Source organism: Tympanuchus pallidicinctus, unplaced genomic scaffold (genome assembly GCF_026119805.1).
Source record: "Tympanuchus pallidicinctus isolate F22 unplaced genomic scaffold, pur_lepc_1.0 scaffold8, whole genome shotgun sequence".
NCBI lineage: Eukaryota > Metazoa > Chordata > Aves > Galliformes > Phasianidae > Tympanuchus > Tympanuchus pallidicinctus.
Window position 1 is genome coordinate 9026069 of NW_026294802.1, and position 22797 is coordinate 9048865.

At 38.9% G+C, this 22797-nt stretch overlaps 1 protein-coding gene across 5 annotated transcripts in view; it reads right to left on the reverse strand.

Moving 5' to 3' along the window:
- Positions 1–18693, reverse strand: part of GNPTAB (N-acetylglucosamine-1-phosphate transferase subunits alpha and beta) — a 39654-nt gene extending 20961 nt beyond the window's left edge. For 3 of the 5 annotated variants that reach the window (XM_052669297.1, XM_052669296.1, XM_052669298.1), the window contains exons 1-7: positions 18528–18690; positions 14622–14707; positions 10742–10861; positions 8912–8953; positions 7784–7989; positions 7071–7135; positions 6649–6783 (exon numbers count right to left, since the gene is read on the reverse strand). In XM_052669297.1, the coding sequence (XP_052525257.1) occupies positions 6649–6783; positions 7071–7135; positions 7784–7989; positions 8912–8953; positions 10742–10861; positions 14622–14707; positions 18528–18644 (771 nt within the window). In that variant the 5' untranslated portion in view covers positions 18645–18690. Of the gene's footprint in view, positions 1–6648; positions 6784–7070; positions 7136–7783; positions 7990–8911; positions 8954–10741; positions 10862–14621; positions 14708–15090; positions 15145–18527 lie in introns of those variants that run through there. The other 2 variants (XM_052669299.1, XM_052669300.1) reach the window with 2 other exon arrangements.
- Between the last annotated feature and the right edge of the window lie 4104 nt (positions 18694–22797).

Consider the following 22797-nt stretch of genomic DNA (forward strand, 5'->3'; position numbering starts at 1 on the left):
TTGCTGCTCTAGAAGAAGTACTTAAGATTATTTAGTTTCTCTTTAACTTGTTTCCACAAGATTTATTGCTCCCAACTAATATAGCATTTAAGCTTAAGGTTTTTAAAATTAACAGTCCAAGTACAAACAAGTAGAAGAAAAGTATGTACTACTGATTAACTTAGGAGCTTGTGTTAGTTTTTACACCAATAGTGTGTTTTTTTCAGAAAAAAAAGTATTTTCATAAGGAATGGCTATGGATAAATTTAGATTCCAATGAAATCTCACGATGACATAACTTACCATACCTTTAAAATTCTTCATGCTTTGATTGGAACTTTCTGTTGCTGGTAAAATAGCATTCTCCCTTGCAGATTTTCTAAAGTCTCATATCTATTATCCTTCTCTCAGTGAGGAGGCATGCAGTTACCCATTTTCTTGAAATATGATATTCTGCAGACTGCCTTCATCCTGATCAAACTGGTCAGACAAACCAGCGATGTTGTGAAAGCAGAACAGAAACAAGCAAGCAGGTAAAGTGCCAAGAGTCAGAGTGATCTGGCAAGTTTTGGCTTCCAGCAGCAACAGCTGAGAAGACACCCCAGCAGGATGGCATATCAACCACCACCCACGGAAAACAGCATCTTCCACATCAGGTAACTTCAAGTACAAGTTCTCCTTCAGAGCCAACACCTTTCACACTGCTAAGTCTACACTTGGAAGTAAGCTGGATAGGAAGTAAGATGCTCCTTTTTTTTCCACACTCCCATATGGACACTAGGAAAAGCCACACTCTCACATAGCAAGGAGAGGTGAGGCTGGGGTGGTGGTGACTTGTGTCATGTCAAAGAGGTGGAAAAGCTCTTGTGAGTATGAAATACTGAGGTCACTGTACACTTACCAAGTTTATAAACTAATGTAGTAGGAGAACCTTCTCTGAAAGTCAAAACCAACACAATCCTTAAGGCTCCCTTCCCAGAACTGGCTTTGAGAACACACAGCAACAGCTCCTGATGCCAACTGTCTGCTCCTTCAATAAGAGCATGCAGCAGGAATCCCAGAACTCCATTGTCAGGGCATCCAGAAACACAGAGTTTCACAGTGCCTACAGGCTCCTATGTAGATTTTCTTTCATCGGTAAGATAAGGGCAGTAAATGACAACTATGCACCTTGGTTTCTAACACAATTTGTCCACATACGTGTGTGTGTGCACATTAAAGAGAAACCAGAATTTCACAAAGGAAACTGAATCTTCAGAGAAAGTCACCTTTGTGCAAAAAGAAAAGCACTATATATTAGCAGAAAAAAAAGTACAATGGTCTCAAAAACCAAACCAAACCCTTCAAACCTTCCCTTGTCAAACTTCACATCACTACCAGCTCCCTAGTTTTTGGGTCACAAGGTTCTATTTTAGGCTGAACAATAACAGTCTCATTTAGAAACATAGGTAAGGGACAGGGGAAGGAAGAGTAAAAAATATTTTTTACCAGCTCCTCTTCAGCATTTTAAGTTCAATTAACATCTCTCCAGTCTCTAAACAAAAATCACTTAGCAGCAAACACATAATCAGAGTAACATCCCCACCTAGTGGTTTATTAATGCACTATTAAGAAAGCATGGGAAATAATAGAAAGCCAAACATTTCCAGCCACACCTGTTAAAACATAGGCAATGCAAAGCAAGAAATGCAACAGCAGATATACTGCTTTTACCCTTCTAAAGGAGTGAAGTTTCCATACTATTACACTGCAACGCAGGCAGTTAAATACAAAAATTCAGGAGACTGTAACACACATAACACACCCTTGAAACCTCCTCTTGATGAGCACAACTGATTCTCTCAGAGAACCACTGAAGGTTTTTAGAACAAAAAAAGAAAAGTGTGGTCCAGAGGTAAGAGCAATTTTTATTGCTTTTTGGATTCAGAAGTGATTTAAATCAAATGAAAATGATCTGATTAAAGCAGCATTATCAATACTCAGCAAGGTACATTCCTCCATGTCTCCACTTCCCACATTCCTTCCCTTCTAAAAACTGCTCAGATGTTTTCACAGATGAAATTTTAAGTTAATTTTTCTTTGCTTTCAGCACTGCAGTAAGAAACTACCATTAAAGAGACTCGGGAGGAATCCATTAAGAAATGGGAGGTAGTGATAAGACAAGTTTAGCCTAATGCAAGTGTAACTTTATTCCTCTCCACTAGGCACCTCACAGCACTTTACAGACCTTAGATTCTAGAAGCAGCAACGGTAGAGAAATCACTAGTCTTCAATCTTCTAATAGCTGTCTACAACTACCTGAAGGGAAGTTGTGGTGAGGTGAAAGTTGGCCTCTTTCCACATGTAACTAGTGACAGGACTAGAGAGAATGGCCTCAAATTGCACCAGAAGAGATTCAGGTTGGGTGTTAGGAAATACTGCTCATCCAAGAGAATGGTCAGGAAGATGGTGGAGTCACAGTCACTAGAGGTGTTCAAGAAACCTTTAGATGTTGCACTGAGGAACATGGTTAGTGGGAAATACTGGTGTTAGGTGGACAGTTGGATTGGATGATCTTACAGACTTTTTCCAAGCTTGTTCATGCTAGGATTCTATGATTCAGTGGAGACTGAACAACCAACCCTTCTACTTAGCAGTAGCATTAACCTAGCATCTCTCTAGTTGGTAAAGAGGGAACCTCACCTGGTTATATTTATCACAGCTGCCTATCTACAGCTTCCAGTAGAAGAAGAACCAGCGTGAGTCTATAACAATAAATTATATTTACATTTAATATGCAAAGCTTTAGACCCCGTAAATAAGCACCTTATGTTTATATTCACATATTCTGTTATAGATTTAACGTGAATAAATTGATGATTAGTCAACTGGTCGGCAAAGAAACTGCCTCCTACCTCACTATAACTACACAGAGTACACTAATCTCAGGTTAAATGCTCTAAAGCTTCTACTACCAGGTGGAACACAGACAAAAATGACACAATGACAACGAAGTGGAGAATCTGCAGAATGCAATGGATTCCTGAGGAAAAAAAAACTGTTTACACAGAGAAACATCTAACCAAATTGCAGAAGAGGAGCTCTTAGGAACAGATAATAAGCTGGTCACAATGATAACGTCTACAGAAAGGTAAGAGCACACAAAGAATGACAACTGTTAACAAACATTGAACAATCAAGACAGGGTAAAGAAAAATCCTGTAGAAAGATAAGAGGCATTGGATGTCATTCCCATGAAGAGACAAGGAGATACGCTGCATCTCTGGCATCTTAACATTCATCTGAAAAGGAATCCAAAACCCTAGAGAAAGTATAGCATTCTTCAAAATTTGTTAAAGCAGACTAGCCAGTTACTTGGATGCAAGAAGCAGAACTGAAATGCAGAAATAACCTATCCATGCTTTTTCTGAAGTAATGACTACTGCTAGGAAATACTGCTGGAATGAAAAAAAAAATAATTAACTGTAGTTGCAGAAGACAGTAAAAAAAATTAAGATCCAGGCAGAATCATTCCACTCTAACAAGTCTTGAAACAAGAGAATAAAAACCAGTAGATCAGTCAAATGTAATAAGGGGCAAATCTAGGAATCTAGGTATTTCACTCTTCTAAGTCATCCACTAAGGAAAGCATCTCTTGATGGAAAAATCTTCATTGTCACCCAAGAAACACAGGCTAGCCTGAGAATAAGGCCTCTGCTTTACAGACGTGTGGCAGAAAACCTGGAGAAAATTATGAATTTCTCAATCCTGGGAGGAAAATTCCAGACTGAAGCATAAAGGAGAAAAGAAAAAGAAAAGAAGCATTTACACTGACTGAATAATAGTTTGAAAATGTGCTTAAAGAAATAATCAAAACTAATAGAATTAGAAAGTGTCTTGAGGAGAGATGAATTAAAAAAAAAACAAACACAAAACAACAGCATTCCAATACTGAAAAAAAAAAAGAATGTTTCAGCAGCAAAAAATATTAATATGAGCCAGATAATATAGGTAAGATGAGAAGGTGGTAGAATATCAAGGGCAGAAAGATACTTAATGATGTAAGAAAGATACAGAATAGCTACTCTGACAAAGAAACACAGAGGGTACTATGGATAAAAACAGTCAATTATTTTGGAACGCAGCTTCTGCTAGGGAGATAGAATATACTTCCAGATGCTACTTCAGAAGAGCAAGTGCTCCTCAGAACAAACATCATCTAAGATCGTGCTCCAGTATATTTCCAGATGTGGAAGCAGATAGTTTTCCACCAAATTATCACTGAACTGAGGCAGTATTATTTCAGATACCAATTTGTCAATTAATGAAGACATTACAGAAGAGTTGCTCCTAGAAAATAACTCTGGGTGAAGAAAATGTAAGTTAACTGATCTGAAATTAAAACAGAAGGAAAAATAAAGAGCACCTTGTAACTAAATTCCTTGATTGCTAAGGGGCAAGTTGAATAAATGGAAAGAGCTGGTAATTTATGCCAAAGGTATTCTGAGCAATTCAGCTTCATTAAATCACAGGTGTTAGAACTACCAGAAACCTCTAACCTATGCTGTGTTGAAGAAGTAGGAATGCCTAAAAGGATGAACTTGTACTCAAGAAGATCTTCAGATACTGTACGTCCAAGCAGATTTTCAGTCTTTGATTGCAAGTGAGATGTGCCAACATGGATAGGCCTGCATGATTCCAGTCTGCAAGCTGCTTTTATTGATTTATCATTCCTGTTGTCTACAGATACAAGTTGGGACTGAACCCCATAGGAAATGAGAATCTGGCGGTAGCAGTTTTCAGAGAATAATTGTTATATGAGCCAAATGATGCTTCGACTTGCTTTTAAATGAAGAATAGCATTTTAGCTCAGGGATTTTACAGGAAACACCATTTGTTTAAAGCAATTTGAAAATATACATACTGATAGCATATAAAAAACAAGCAGCACAGACTTTTGGACTGACCTCATGAATACCCACTGTAATCTAATCAATGTAACTACTAGGAGAGAAGAGGAAGAATGCTGCTATCACAGTAAAGTACACCTACCATCGTTCACCCAAACAGCAAGAGACCATTTTATGAGTTGCATTAACACAAAGCAGGAGAAGGAGACAATGGATGTCACGCAGAAACACTGGCAAAACTGTTTGCAGTGAGTGTGTTACAGCATATAAGTCTGCAGCCTTGTGTTAGCTATGTACGCTGTCTAAAAATTCTGGTGATGCTTCATTTAAAATGCTGCATGAAATCCTAGTTGATCATCTTGAAGACAGACAAATTCACAGTGGAAGCATCACAGAAAAGGGCTGTCATTAGGATAAGAGAAATGGAGAGCCAATACTGTGGGAAGACTGCCTCATTGATCCAGTGAAACAAAAAAATGCTAGGAGAACATCATACCTTATGTCCACAAATACACAGAAGATGTAAACAAAATCAAAAGAGAAGAGCTATTTAAGCTTTAAAAGCTAATTAAGAGCTATTTATATTAAGCTACTTAAGAGCAGTAAGAAGAGAGGTACAAATATGTTTACTTAGTATTATTCCTAACCACTGTTAATAAGATTCTAAACCAATCTTCTAACAGGAGCCAAGACAAGAAATTCAGACTGCATTCATCTGGAGTGTGACCAGCCTACAAAACCAGTTACGCTTTATTCAGCTGCAGCACAATACACAATTTGATAACATAGACTGCTAAAGAGATACAAGGAAAGCAAGTCATGCTCTTTCAAGCACCAACAAGTCATAAAGTGAATTGTCACATCCTGTAAGTAGACATTAGACAAATGAAGACATTTTTTGTATGGATTGACATCCCAATTCTCTACACACCTCTTTAGTTCCCTTCACATCACTCTCTCAGCCCCTCTCACACTACCACCGTCTCTGTGCTGTTCCCTTTACAGAACACTGGATTTAGTTAACTGGTAGCAGAACAGCTATTCTTCACCTTGTTAAGCTCTTACTTCAGAAAGAGAGCTTAGTCTCATCTCTCCAATGCCTAAGTCAATGATTTTCACAGAGTTCTGCAGCTTTCTATCTGTCTGTTAAACCAGGTTGTAACTGCAAAAGGTGTGCAAACACAGAAGAGGATGAAAGACAAAATGTCAGTGAGTGACACAATCGTATAAGTTGTGATCTTTTGTTGCCTTGCAGATGGGTAAGCTGATGTACAACTGGCTTAGGACCATACAGAACACTGGAAGAGATAAATACAATGTTCAGCTGTGAAAAATTTAATTGCTTTGACTATTACAATAACTTTTCCAAAACCAAAGAAGGAGAAAAAAAAGCTAAGAAACCACATAAACAAAATTCTGTCACATCAAACAATCCTGTAATTCAGTACACTTTAGTAAGGCAGTAGCCTATAGCAAATGGCTAAGAGAAACAGATAAATATACCATTTTATTTAACTTATTGCAGGCTAACAAATCTAACACCTAATAACTTACAGTCACAGAGAGGAAAATTGGCATTTTGAAAGCAACTGATCTACTGTTTACTATTCTTCACAGCTCAAGAAGAGTCTCACATACATACAAAAAAAGATTACTATCAGAAATAGGATGACATCAACTGCAACAGTTCTCTTGCTAGATAGGCAAGATCTGTAGAAAGCATTCAAAATAAGCAAACAAAAACAATACAAATAAGTTACTCTTTACTCCAAGTCCTTACCAATTTTACTTTAGAGGCCAGGCTCTCCGGTAGTTTTGATCGCAGCTGATTTGTTTCTTTGAATGTAGCTGGAAATCCACTAAGGAAGGCCAAGTCTTGCATTAACACTAGACCTGGAACTTCTTTGTCTGTAGTCTAAAAACAAGAATATAGGGTACAAAGGCAGTTCTTTTTTTTTTTTTAACCATCTATAGTAATTTACATCATTCGTTCAACCCTTCAGCAGCTGATAGATTTAATAGCATATAGTTTGTCATTTAACTTAAAATGCAAAATTGAAATAAGGGTAATTTTAAAACATTTTTCACTTCTTACTATATGTGAGCTATGGAGAGAGAATAGCACAGAAACACTTCCTAAAAACACACAAGGTTTAAGATACACAAAAGCAAAAAGAATTAATAACTTTTAAAAGTACATACCAAGTAACCCCTCCATACTATATGCTTGCTGTTGTCTTTCAACATTCCAGAATGGGCAGCTTCAGCTAGGATAAATAAAATGCATTGGCAATCAAAAACTGGAAGTCTTTTTTCTTCTATACTGCAGTAACTACAGTACATTTTTTTAAACTGAAAATTTAGAATGCTTAAGGAGTGAAGATTTGTCTTTATACTTGGCAAACAATTCTTTGTGACAAGACAAACACTAGTGAAGTCTGGGCAAGTGGGTGGTAATGGGCTGGGCACTACATCTTTAAATAAGAAGCCTATGCCTGGTCCAAGACCCTACTTATGTGTGTTGAACATACAGATAATTTAAGGTGTGCAATCATTTAAGGAAGGGCAGAATGTTGTTGCACAACATTCAGCCTATATACTACAACAATTAAAAAAACATTTCTAAATCTAATCCTCAGTCTTGTGAGATTATCAATGCAACACTGATTCTCAGATAACAGGTTTGTTTTTGCAATAGTACTTTAAAGCACAGAACTGTTTAATCTTTCATAATCAGCTGTTTGGTAGGTAAGAGCCACTATCTCTGATGTCATCATTTAGAGGATGAGACTGAGGGGGAAAGACTAAATGACTTGCTAAAGACAAAAAGCAAATTAGTGGCAGAGTCAGCAATGAAAGAAAACCAAATTAAAAACTCTGGAAAACCATCTGGAATCTGACAGACAGACTCTTACCATCCTTAGGGTTATCAAAAACAATCACTGTCACGTTGGTGGAAGGATTTTTTGGTTTTGCTACAAAGAACATATTATTAGCAGCTTGTAAAGTAGGATGAATGGACAGGAGGTCTTTCAGCGTGATGTTGGTCAGCAGTGCAGGATCCAGAACAAGCATTGGCACTTTAACGCAGTGTGTCAACAAACATTCCAGTTGCTTCTCACTACAGAAAAATAACAAAGGTATATTTAACATCAATATAAAATTCACAAAACAAATCAATATCAGGTGCAACAAAAGATGGTTTTGTAAAATCTGAACAATTATTTCCTGAAGTCTGTTGGAGGAAGGAGGGAACAATTAAAGAGTATGCTTATTTTGCAGAAGACATGCATCCCACTGCTACAGTTTATTGCATTTCCATTACTCATTCTCCCACCCCTTGCCCCTCCACCAAATACTTCTTTTCTCACTCATGGTGTTGTTTTGTTGTTTGTTTTTGTTTGTTTGTTTTTTAAGATTTTGAAGATTTTTCAGATTTCAAAGTTTGCTGAGATTCAAAGCAGATAAGACCTTATAAAGATCTCTAAACAGCAGAACAACTAAGCCAAATGAAGAATGAGACAAAGCAGGCCCTGCTGCTTCCTGGCAGCACTCAGACTCAAGAGCCTTGGCCCCTCACAAATAAGTGCTTGCAGTGCTATGTACACAGATGAAAGGCGAAGACACAGTTGAAAAAAAAAATAATCTTAATGTCATTGAATTGTAAAGCTCCAAATATATATACATTAAAAATCCTCATGCAGAATATGAACTATGTCTACCCAATGACAAGCATATCATTTTTGAACTTCAGAAATTGTCCAACTAAGGAGCTCATATTTGTCACTATCACATTACTGTTATTTAGCATGTATATTATCAAGCTGTCGACCTCTTGGAACTGCATAGAAGGAAAGCATAATATAAATAAAAAAATAGAAAATAAAAAATAAATTAAAAAAATAGAAAAAAATAAAAAAATAAGAAAAATAAACATTACCCCCTGCCAGCATTTTTCTTTCAGCTGAAAGTGAGTAGACCATAATTTATTTCAATTTACAGCCAATACAAAAAATAAAATAAAAATAAAAATAACATCTTACCTCTTCTTGGTTGGTTCTGTTGCATTCTTTCCAAGGATTTCCCTATTACAAAATTAAAACAACTACATTAAATAACACTAAGTTGACTATAAAGAATTTAATCTAATTTCAGAGCTCTAATTGAGTCAGGGACATGTTGTGAAAGCACAGATAGCCCAGCCATAAAAGTGCCAAGGACTGGCCTGTGGCCTACTTTAGGAGAGAGCAGGCTGACGTGCTTCCCCACTGTTCACCCATGTGCAGCAGAACTCAAAAAATTCTTGGCTGTGCTGGATCTGCAGCAGAGACACTCTGCCAACAAGATTTTTAGGGCTTATTACTACATTATTTAATTAAACTGCTGTTTATAGGAAAAGCAACAATAATAAACCAGGCTGAAGTGAGCTGAAACAAGACTGAATTCACTGCTTTGGTGAACATGTGTGTCCTGGTAAGTTCTACCATGCACTGGCCACATGCAAAAGAAAAAAATAACATCATAATGTGATCACAAGGGCAGCTCCTACACACACTATCCATCAAGTTACTCTCTCCTTCTGAAGAATAAAGCATCTGGAGAGTGACTAGTTTAACTCAAGTGGATCAACAAAAAAGTTGCAATTTACTAAGTTTAAGTCTGCAGTACTTAATACATACGCATTAGCAGAGATTTGCAGATTCTTTGCCTTTGCCTTCTGCAGTTACCTTGATTTCAAGAAATAACTTCTTCTAACTGTGCTAAACAATTCAGTAATACATCAGGAAAAAAAACCAACCAACATTACATAAAAGGGAAACTGGTTGTCCCTTTAGATGCTGAAGCTGATACTGACTTGAACCTTACTCCTGAGTTTGACGCACTTTCCAAATCAGCATTATGGGGGAACACAATGTGTGTTTTCCTCTTAGTAAAACAGGGAATTACAGCATCTCTCTGCCCATTAGTATCAATGAGCTGAAAATACAAATGTTTGCATAATAAATGCAGAATCGTTTCAGAGCAGAGGCCCTGTCTACCTTTAAGGTGTTTAAACAATGTAGTAGCAACTTCATTTGTGAAAGATACCTAATTGCAAGTCACAACATGCCAAAATTCAGGTCCATCTTAAACTCACTTGTGAATTTCAGATTATTCTCAATTAAAATATTATGTTCAATATTTAAAATATGTCCTTGTTCTTTCATTTAGTATTTTTCTGGTTCAAGCAGAACACATTACCACAGAGTTGTCTATAAAGAACTAAATCAATGGTTACAATGCCCAGACAACGGTAATGCAAAATGCCTTTGTTAAACACAAAGCCACGTATTACTTGAAGCCCTTAGATCAGTACTTTTACAGGCCAGAGTAGCACAATCACTACATCTTCCTCCTTATTGCCTTAGTTAGAAGGCTGAAAAATATGTTTCTAATGTGTATGAATGATATTCCTCAGTTTCTATGTTTGGAGACTACAAATCAAATTTTAAGAAGGAGCCTTTAAAAAAACATATTTTATTAAGCCCAGTGCAAGCAAAAATTTAATGTATAGTTTTATGATTGTTTTATTATTTGCAAGCAGTTACAGAAATCAATACAAAATGACCTGTACACAAAGCACAGTTTTCTGAATAGCATTTTACAAATTCAAGATAAAACAGCTTTAATTACTTCAAATTATTATGCTCTGTATTTTAAGCAGCTTCTTGATTAGGCACTGTTTCCCAGTTAAATGTAGAACTTAAACAAGGATTTGAGAATAATCAAAACAAAGAAAAACTTGCTTTGAGCAACATGGGAAAAAAGAAAGAGGGCTAGTACATCAGATTGCTGTTTTCAGTAGGATTGAAAAAAATACATATGATTATTACCTCATTATTTTCTGTTCTTCCTCCATCTGTTCTCTGACCTGTTGCAGTTCTTTGATCAGTTCAACATCTGTGCCGTTCACCCAGGTGTATACCACATCAATTGGCATGGGTAAACAAAGCCTACATAATTCAGATGAAAGCTACATGAGCTGTTTAATATTACATTACAAGCGTCTGTGGCATCCTACAATAGCAGTTTCTGTCAAACAACAAAATTACTTCGTGTCTGAGCTGCAAACAAGACAAAGCAAAAAATCATCCCTTCAGCTAAATATATATCACCCCTCAATTATAAATGAGCCTTTGGCAAAACAGCCCAGACAAAATCTAAAAAGGATATAGAACAGGCATAACAACTCAGTAACTAAAGAAATCTGAAATTTATGCTCTAGACTTCAGTGACATGTTAACCTATAACCCAACTCCCGACAGCCCATTAAATATTTCTCAAGCCAGTACCAGCGTCATTAAGGCACATCCTTAATGCACCAGCTGCTAAAATTAGACAGGACAGCATGAAATATAAAGTCTTAAATCGTTTGTGGTGTCAGGTAATTTCCCAGAGGGAGTAAGATCTCACAAGTACCAGGTCTTTATCTTAGAACACCTTTTAGATCTTGTACTTGGGATTTCACCAGCTAACAACCTCAGCAGGCTGTACGACTTCAGATACCAGAAACAGCAATCAAATCTATGCCCGACACAATTTAATACTGTGAAATTGTAGCTGACTGCTTACAGTTGTCCCAGCATACTTAATGCAAAAGCAGCAAAGAAAGGTTTCTGAGTACCTTTCTTCTATTTGCTGATGGTTATCTCTACTCTGAGGCCCACACCTTTGTTTCTGCAGGTGCTCCAGGCTGCTGCCAGAGACAAACCCTTCAGCCCCACACAACACGTGGCAGCCACAACTGTAACTTCAGAAGCTTCAGTATCAAGCTACTCGCTAATATCTTCCTAAACTGTAGATGGTCTACGCAGACTTCAGCAAAATGCAACAATCCAATCGCTTGCCAAGCATATTAAGTTGTACTTAATAAGTTTAGATCCTCAGAATTTAATCTCTCTCTCTCGCTCTGATGTCTTTGTTTCCATGAAAGATAAGTGAAGACATAGCTAGGAGAAAAGCAGAATTTGGATAATATTCCAATGCTAAGATCTACAGGACCAAGCAATGAACTACTCAAGGAAAGGTGCTCCTTCCCACTCAATGCACCCTTCAGACAACATGCAAAGAGAGACACGGCGAGCATCTCTTCCATCTTCCCTCTGATTCTCAAGCTCAGTGAAGGAAGCTTTAGGTTAGATAAAAGGCAAAACTCTTTTACAGTGAGGGTGGTGAGGAACAGGTTGCCCAGAGATGTGGTTAATGCCATGTCCCTGGAGACTTTCATGGCAAGGCTGGATCATGCTAAATGAGGCCCTGAGCAACCTGATCTAGCTGGGGTGTCCCTGTTCATTTCAGGGGAGCTGAACTAGATGGCCTTCAGAAGTCCCTTCCAACTCTAAAGCTTCTATGATACCTAAAAGATGCTGGAGGGCCATTCTAAAGACAATCTGAATACCCAGCAAGAGGAGACAGAGCAACCTCTGGTTCATTAACAGGCACATCTCTGCATAGATTTTGTCTAGCAGCAGAAATTCAATGGCAGGAGCTCCATCAGCTGTTCTGCATTTGTTGTGATCAATTAAACTATTGGCTTGACAATGCCTTGACTTGTACAGCTAGGAGGAGCATTTCATATCTGACTTAAGTCAGCTGATTTCAAAATCACAACCCTCAGTCTTCTAGGCAAAGTGCAGAGTTTATTTACGCAGGCTTCACTTAAGAACATAAAATGTGGAGAAGGAAAGACTGAATTCCAACTTGTTCTATGGTGTGATGCAATTTTAGCACTATTTACACACCTGTGAAACCCTTCCCAACTTATCATTTGCTAATAGCATATTTCTGTACAACAGCAAATATAACTATGTAATTCTCTACACTCAATTTGTAGCACTGAATAACAGCTCTGAATTAACCCTTGTGTGGCAAGCTCATTCTTCATTAGCAATGGCTAAAAAGAGATAATTTTTAAAAAGCTACCAAAATAAATGATTCGCTTGCAGATCCATTAGATTATTTGTTTACAAATTGTCTGAATACTTAGGAAAAATTTCTTAATGCATTTTAAAATGGTTAGCATACATCTTTGAGAAAAGTAGTGGCTATCAGACATAATCATAAAAAATATACATAATTAATTTGTTGCTCCTAATTTACAGTGGCCCCAATTAGGACCAGTAACAGTGCAATGAATTCATCTTCTCAAAGCTTTCTGATTTATTTCAATGCCTCTAAAAAACAAACAAACAAAAAAACAACCAAACAGAAAAAAAACCATTGAGACTGAGGATTTTTATCTTTTTCAGATCATCCCTTACACTTTTCCTTTCCCAAAATGTACCTATCTCTACACACAAATCAAAAAGCATAACTAAGATCTGAAGATGAAGCCAGAGCAGTCCTCTCTTGCTGTAGGAACAGGAGACTCACTGTGTGCTGTCTGCAGGTCTGTGCACCTGCCAGGACACATTTTCCATCCCAGTGATGTCTGCATATGTGGGAGAGCCATGCTTGCAGCAGAGATTAGAGCCAGAAGACAAAGCCTCATTGTCTCAGTGTCTGCAGTTGCTAAAGAGTACAGCAGCCTCTGGATCCCTCCCAGGCCACCATATTGTGATCTCAATCCTTGCTGAACCTCTTTTAAGAACAAGTACAGTCCAACTACGCCCTTAAGCTCTCCACTGTAAGAGCTGACTTCTGTGAAAGTTGACTAAGGAATGCTTTACACATCCAAAATGAAATATAACAATACAGCCTAGAAATGGAAGTTAACTATTTCTACACCATGACAGTACAATCTTATAAAAACATTAATTACTTAGCACAAAGGCAACCTTTTAGTACAGACAATCACACTTTCACTTCAACTCTGCAGAAAGATGTATACGCAAAGCTAATGATCTATATGAGTTGTATCACTGTCTTCATCTGCCTTTCTTTGGTAGTTAGGGGAGGGAAGTCAGATGAGGTTATAGAAGTGAGTAGTATTCACAAATACAATGTAACACACATTTAAGGAATTATCCTGCACCTACCCACTCAAGCATGACAAACTGATCTGATCATTTCTGCTGTCCCATGATTCAACAAACCTCAATGCAGATTAAACATCTGCTTTCAGGGCTTTTTCCAGTCAAGTGCATCAGTGCTTCAAGATTCAGATGACAACTTGTTAGTAGCTTCTTCCACCTACCAATTCACAGTCCATTGACTTCCTGAGCAACAGATCCCATGACTACTCAGACACAAACTCAGAAACCACAAGAACCTACTTAGCAGTTAGCAAAACTGATGCAAATGACCCATCTGACTTGGCTTCCAATTTGCTGTGGGTGACTTCAATGTGTTCACCTTTAAAATGCTGCTTCTTGTTAGCATTGTGACTTTTCTACTAAATAATATCCCTTTTTTGAGACGTCATGGAAAGCTCAAAATAAGTTTGTATCTTAATATGGAAAATATATCATATTTCCCCTTCACTGTTAATATTATTGTCATTTCGCTGTTTCCTTACAGACTGGATGAATTAAATGTATTTAAGATTTATATATCTATGATTAGAAATTACAAATTCCAGACTTTCACAATGGGATATTAAGCACTAACTCACAATTTTGGAACCTCTCCGTTAGTAATTCATTACTCATACAATTGCCCATACAAAAAGTCATACTCAACAGTTACTTACTTTATCTAGAATACTTGATATAAATATTTGAGAAATCATTCAACAGTAAAACATGCAATATTCCAACTGCAAATAAAGCTCACCGATTCTGAAACGATTTGCCCGCAACGTTGTCTCTGTATGAATCAAACATAACATGATACTGATCTCTGCTCCACTCCAACACAACCTGTAAAGAAAAAAAAATATAAACAACTATACGCCACCAACTTCTAAAATTAGGCATTTATTTCTGAAATGCTCAAGCATGACCATTTTCATTCAAGCTAATCTCTGTATTAATGCACGTGACCAGAAATGAATCCAACCTAAGTTATTACGTTGAGGTAGGAATCAGGTGCAGAACTTGCAGCACGCTTGATTTAAAACAAGCTTAGTTTTTATTCCTGCAAGGAAGGGCTTCACGTTTTTTGGATGTAGTTTTTAAGTCACTTTTTAAGTTTGTTTTGATCACCTCTGCCTTGCCTTTTACCATTTCAAAACACAGCAATTTCTCAAAACTGAGATCTTAAAGCGAATATGATTCAAAGCAAGCAAGAGCCACTTCCTCACCTTGCACAAATTTCATGGTCTTCCTTTCTATTCTCATACCTCTGAAATCTGACCTTTGAAAGCAAACAGTCAGGCCAGGACACATCAAATTATGCATATTAACCCAGGCGCAAACCAAGTCAGTCGCTTTGCAGGTGACGGCTCACACAGCAGCCCAGCTCATGCAGCAGCTCAGTGTTTCTGCAGGCTGCAAACTTCCCTCCCCCCTTTAACTTGACACTGAATTTCACCCAGCCCTGTGAGCCAGTGAGCTAAGTCTTGGAGATGGACCACTACTTTAAGACTGAAAAATACATGAATTTAAAAAATAAAGATTTTACTCTGAAACAAACTTACTACGATATCTTTTGCAGCAGAAGATTAACTTGAAAAACCACAGTACCATCTCACAATGTTTACAAGAGATAAAAGGGTAGGGGTTTATTTTATCCAATAACATACCTACAGATACGTACTGAGGGGGAGGATGGGACACCACCAGATGATAGTATTACTTTGCAGTACTTGCCTAGATTCAAGTAGCACTACTCCTTATTTCTTGTGGCAACTATGAAACACACCATTTCTCTAAAATAGCACTGAAACCCATAATTTTTGAGGCTGCATCCCTCCATTTTAAGACGACGAGTCTCTATACCCTTACGCCTGCTCAAGTAAATTAAAGAGTTCTAAAGCATACACAGGACAGAGAAGCCTCATCATGTGTCAGTGACAATCAAAATTATTTCCAAAGCTGCACACGGTCTCACTGCAATCACAATCACATCTGTACAGTCTCGTTCCTCCTAGACAAAGGACATGTGATTTGGAAGTTGAGCAAAAATACCTACTTCCTTAAATACCGAAAACATTATTACACTTCTTCACACTCAAGTCATTATGTCCTTTTGCGAAATAATTAGTTTAAAACCATACACACTGAAAGCTGTCTAGACATAAACATTTGTAATTATGGTTAATTATGAATTGATGCACAATGACCTGCTCCTGGAAGAAGTACAGAAGTATTTGAGTAAAATAATGTTTTGCTGTACTGCTCTCCACTAGAGTGACATTAACCATTCCAACATTTACTTTGTCTGTTTGTGCAACTATACTAAAGAACCATAGCAGCTCTCTTTAGATAGACGTCTATTAAGATGTTACCTATTTCCCATCTGATACATTCTTTTTTTCTACTGTTTGTTTTGCACTGTGTTAGCACCTTAAGGCCTCCTTGCTTCAACTTTACGTACAGATATATAAAGCCACTAAGGAATAACATCACAAAAAAAAAAAAAAAAAGAGAAAAATGAAGATACCCCCAATTAGGAGATACTGTATCAGCTGTGTGAAAACAATGGCTCCCTTATTCTAACTGAAAAACATTTGACAAGGCTGAGTGATCAATGGAAGGTCAGCTACAAGTTGTTTGTAGGCGAACTGTCGTGAAACTCCAAAGTTTAACTTATGACCAGGCTACAGCATTGGCTGAGGCCTGGCTATCCTGTACACTGTAGCTCCCAAATCATGCTTAAATGCACTGTTATTTCCCTGGGCTAATCTTTTTCTTGAAATGATGCTCTTTTTCATCTTTGAGGCTGTTAGGATATTATTCCAATCTCAGTGTTTTTTCTGTCATCATCTACTTTTGAAGTGCAGCGGAAAAAAAAGGAACTACATACTCTGCTCAGATAACAGGGTCTGAAACATATTACTGCATGCCCTTGAAAGGTCCCACAGAACGTTAAAAACAGTTCATTTGATAATTACTAGAAAGATGTCTTGGTTTCATGCATAAAATTCTTACATATATTGTAGTAGCTACTGCCTAGCAGACCATAGTAAAGAACAGAAATGCTTTCTATTCTATGTATGGTTACCAGAAGAGGTCTAATAGTGTTTTACTCTCAGAAGCTCAGTCTACCAAATCCTTTAACTACCACTATTTGCCAAAACAGGAACACTTTAAAACATAAATAGCAAAATGCATGCAAACATCTCTTACTGACTTTTGTATTAAAAATGACAACAAAAGATATTGTGGTTTTGATGTTGTTTTTTTTTTTTTTTTTTTTTTTTGTATTTGTGCTGATGTTCAGTTTGTTATTTTTGGAGGACAGGAGTAGGAATGCATTTGCAGAGTCCCATTAGAAGAATTCTGGTCAGCTGGCTTTTTTTTCCTTAACTTACAGTTTTGAAAATGTATGTACATGTATTTGCCAGTGATTTGTTTGTTGCCTAAATAGTACCTAAGATTTCTAAATAGTTTTGATAGTAACATAGCTGGAAGTAGAAAGCTAAGATTTGGGAGGAAAACATCTAATTAGTGGGTTTGATACTCAGCAAAGTCAGCCATAACTTGGACAAGGACTGAAGCAGTTCTCAGAAATGCTAGCTTGTCTGGAGTCCTCATTCTAAAGAAAATCAAAGGCTTATTCAAAGTTTAACAGCACCAAGAGATGTATCTCAATCAGCTTCAAGACCAATTTGACAATTACAAACAAATGGATGGCTGAAAGTATCACATCATTAACTCACACCTGGTTACAAAGCCTTTCAGGAATTTCTGAAGGCTGCAAGACGGCAGGCAGGGAGCACGGCCAGACAAGACTGCAAGTTCTGACCGAAACTGAACTTCTGACTGTGTGCCACTGCAGACTTTCAGATAATACTGGCTCTTCTCTTTTCTGAAGTGTGAAAGAGTGGATCAAAACAAAACAGGTGATAACAAGGAGAACCCAACAAACACACAACAACGAGAGAGTGTTCCTTCAGAAATCTTGGAATCAGGAAATACCAGTCTGCTTGCATGTGACACTGACCAAGTAAGTTGCATCCCATCGCTTACAAAATTATACTGAATAGCAAGCGGTGTAACACAGTCCAGTGCAGGCTATATTTAACTCCTTAATCTCTGGAAGGGAGAAGGACCCCGTTGCTCCTGGTTGCCACGTGAAGGCTGTGGAAGAATCCCACCAGCCCGTCCAAAACCAGAATAACAGCACTGACAAACCCCAGAAGGGCAGTGCAAACAGTGGCACAGGTCACGACAGCACACACCTGGGGCGCACAGCCTATTCCCAGCTCCTCTGTGCCGGAGCAAGCCGGGACTGCTAAAAACTATCTATCAACCTCCTCCGAATCACTCAAAACTCGTATCTGCAAGCGGCCGGGGAGCGGCACGACTCCGCGAGGGCGGATTTCGCACCCAGCAGCGCCAACAAGTGCGAGAAGCTTAAACCGGGCTTGGGGACGGATTGCCCCCACGAGCTGCAGCCGCTTTTCCCTTCCACCGCTGCTAATCCAAACGAGCTCGGAGCACCGGGCATAGTACGCTTCCCATGGAGCCCCCGCTCCCCCGGAGGCGGCGCCCAGCGCGAAGGAGCTGCAGCGCGCCGCCAGCCCAGCCGCACGGAGGAAGGGAACGCGGGAAGGGGCTGCCACGCCGTACTGACCTCCCCGAACTGCAGGGCGGAGACGATCATGAGGACGAGGCCACCGAGGCAGAGGCAGGGCCCATAGCGGTGAGACAGGCAGGTGTAGGTCTGGCGCTGCAGTAGCTTTAGCAGCATGGCCCGCCGGCCGCCACCGCCGCCGCAGCCACCCGGCCAGGCGCGGCCCTGCGCGGTGCGGCCCGGCGCGGCCCGCCTCAGCGCGCTGCCATGCGCCGGGCCGGGCGGGCGGGTCCCGCCGCCGCCGATGGTCCCGCACGGCTTCCGGCAGCGCTACGGCGCCACCTGGCGGCGGGATCGGGAGGGCGGAGTAGGGATCACCGCTGACAAACGTCTCATCAGCACTTCTGGTCACCAGAGCCAAGGAAGGAGAAGCAGTCGGCATTCAAGAGACTCTTTTTTTTTGCCCTGCCCAGAGCAACAGAGCCTGACCGTTTCCAGAAGTTTGTCCTGGTGTGTTTACGTGGCTGTGCTGTGGGAGGACTGCATGCAGCTATAATTCTTCAGGATTATGTCATAGCATCATGGAATCATTGAGGTTGGAAAAGGCCACTAAGATCATCTATCCCAACCGTTAACCTGTCAGCCCCATGCCCACGTCCCTCAGTGCCACATCCTCACGGTTCTGGAACACCACAAGGGATGGTGACTGCACCACCTCACTGGGCAGCCTGTGCCACTGCAGCACCGCTCTTTCTGACAATAAATTTTTCAACATATCCAACCTGTAACTCCTCTGACTCAACTCAATGTCATTACCTCTGTCTTATCACTGTTAGCTGGCAGGAAAGGTCAACCCCTATCTCACCACATCCTCCTTTCAGGTCACTGTAGAGAGCTATGAGGTCTCCCCTGAGCCTCCCCTTCTTCAGACTGAACAACCCCAGTTCCTTCAGCAGCTTCTCATAAGACTTGTGCTCCAGACCCCTTAGAGCTCCATTGCCCTTCTCCAAACAGTCCAAAGTCTCAAGGTTTTATTGGAAAGGTAAAAAAATTATTCTCATTTACATTCAGAGCTTCACAGGTCACCACAAAGTGCTTTGCACCACATCCTTACTGCATGTTATAAAGCTAATTAAATATATTGTACCCTCCATGGTAACTCATTCTTTCAGTGTCAGCATGAAGAATCTTCCAATCAAGATTTCATCACTATGTTGCACTGCCAACATTTTCTCCTCATAAGTGTGGTCTTTCCTCAATGTGCTGAAGTACTGCTCTGGAGGAAAGTAATCTTTAGTGACTTGCTGGTACCTCCCTCACCTCTACCACCAGTTCAAGCACAGAGCTATTATTAGTGGTAGGGAACACCTCACTGACACTGACTGCAGCATTACAGCAGCAGTGTGAGTGATGGTCTGGGTTTCTGGGTGAGCAAACTGAGGTTTTGCTTGAGAATTCAGCCATGCATGCTAGTTATGAAAACAAGAACATTCATTCTGGTCAATAATAAGAACATAAATACAGAAATTGACTAAAATGTGCTTAAGATATCAAGCCAGGATATAAATTGTACAGGTCATGCACAAATGATGGTGGAATTGTGTCTGCTTTTGTAAAATACTCGTGTTCAAGTAATATGAATCTGAACTGAAACAAATGCGAAAGGAAAGGAAAGGAAAGGAAAGGAAAGGAAAGGAAAGGAAAGGAAAGGAAAGGAAAGGAAAGGAAAGGAAAGGAAAGGAAAGGAAAGGAAAGGAAAGGAAAGGAAAGGAAAGGAAAGGAAAGGAAAGGAAAGGAAAGGAAAGGAAAGGAAAGGAAAGGAAAGGAAAGGAAAGGAAAGGAAAGGAAAGGAAAGGAAAGGAAAGGAAAGGAAAGGAAAGGAAAGGAAAGGAAAGGAAAGGAAAGGAAAGGAAAGGAAAGGAAAGGAATCAGATTCTGCCTTCTGATGAGGCACTAAAAGGGTTCAGTATGTTCACATTATATTAATGAAGATCAGAATGTAACTTAAGCTGAATTCTGTGATGCCTCCACATGAAATAGAAAGAAAAAGATAAAAAGAAAAAAAAAAATAGGGGAGCAAAAATGAATAGTAATAATAAAAAGAAACTAGGAAATCCATCTTCATTAAAAAATCAGATATCAGGTCAGGGACCGTACAACAGTTAGTCTGGCTTTATTAGCATGTTTCTAAAGGGGAAGGGATTGGGTCAAATTCTTTTTCACATTTTATCTAATTTATTGCTTACGTAGTTGTCCAGGTGACTATCTTGTTATTTTTGTCCATCGATGGCTTACACAACTTTCTTATTTTTCTCCAGTTGCTCTATCAGATTAACCTATATATTCTGCTTGGAGCAATGAATTCCACTAGGTGTCAGGATAACTGAAAATTACAGGCTGCAACTATAATTAAGCAAATACTTAAAGGCCTTGCCAAATCACTACCTATGTAAACCCATGGACTCTTAGAATAATTTAGATAACTGTACTTGTATTCTTACTAATTTGAAGATGCACATAGCACATAGCTGCACTTTAAGCAAAGCCACACCTGTCACTGAATATGAAATAACCTAAGTCAAATCATTATAAAACATATTTCATATTGTTTCTACTTCTCTGCAAGTTGCCTTCACTGTCTTCTATGTCTTAGATCTCAGTAAGCTCTCTGAAGTCTATAGTTAGGCCTTCTTTTCAAGAGAGGAGTAAAACCTATTTAAAAAAAAAAAAAAAAAAAGTACTTACTGGTTCTTTTAAATGAGACTGGAGATCCTGTAAGCCTTGAGCTGTTGCTACTCTTCCTCATTGCTACCCTGGGAAAATAGCAATCTACTGCTCACCCTTTTGTTCTCTTAGAAAAGCTAAAGTATTGTGAAGTTATTTTTTCCCAGATCTTTACAGTTTGCTTTACTGGAAAGGGAGAAGAGTAAGAGCTTAATGTGTGAGGCAATAATGTAATTATCTGTTGTTGAGACAGAGGACCAAGAACAATCAACTTAAACACTTAAGCATCTCTGTTTGCCAAGAATAATATTCACCGCACACTCCTCAAATCTTGCTCTAAAGAAAGAATTAACATCCTCAAAGGCTTTCAGTGTTCATCACTGTATGATCTGTTCCACAACAAGAATATATATTGTAGCATCTTTGTGAAGTAAATATTATCAAGCACAAAGGCAGAGATTAAATTCTGCAAGCTTCATGCCTTCTACTTTAGGACTAATTTTCCACAGTGCAGGAGCTAAGCAGCAGTACTCTGAAGACTCGGCATTGAGCTCTTAGACACTTCATTTACATTTGTGAATGCTCAGAACTTCTGAGTGGTGTGCCAAATCAGACAACAAAAATAAAGTGCAGAATGGTGATGATTTACCCATACGAAGTTTGTATGAAGTGATCTGGCCATCGTCATGTAAGTTTTGCGTAATTGGCTAATTCATATTTGCTTATTGTAATTAGGCACCCATCACTTCTATTCCTGCTCCACTCACAGCAGGTCTCACAGCAGAAAAAAGATCTGCACAGTTGTGAACAGGTTCATCCAACACAATTGAAGAATGGAGGTGAGAAAAAGTAGCCAGATATTTCACCTTTAACTCTGTTGTAATGCACATGCCCAGGAATCATGTAACTTCTGAGTTTCTGCATTCTTAACCATGTTTCAATGTAGGTACTTTGTACAAATATTTTATTTCCTACATAAAACTACGTTGTTAACACACAGAATAGCAGTGGGCTACATGAGACTTTAAACAGCCCTCATTCCATCTGCAGCCTTCCTCTACAGCTCCTCACTAAAGCAGGTCAAGATTTCTCTGCTACAGTTGCATGTTCATTTACTATGTTAACGTACTTAAGGACCTGTTCCTCTAGGAAGTTGTCTTTCCCTACGCTCCTGGAAATCAACAGAGGGTGCTGTAGAGGGGTAAGGCTTTAACAGCAGTCAAATCTTACAGGTGAATTTGTCATTATTTTGAAGAGCTGCATTATTACTTTCTCTGGAAAGGAGATGAGAGGCAATAGCAGGGTGTTCTAGGTCTTCTCTCTGTTCTTCCCCCAAAATACATGTTAATATACTAAATTTAATCATTTATGCTTCTGAAGCCCTCTTTAAAGCAGGAACCTTAGGCATATAGGGATAAGTAGTTCAGTGCAGCACAAGGAATGTACTAGTATTACTATCTAATACAGTGATAAAATCAACATGAATCATTCAGGACATTACAGAGTGAAGTAACACACACCAATCTGTATTCTCTCGTTCAGAAGGATCCCATTTTGACTCACTGTTTACAGAGATCTTTGTCTTTGATAAGACTCATTCCCACAG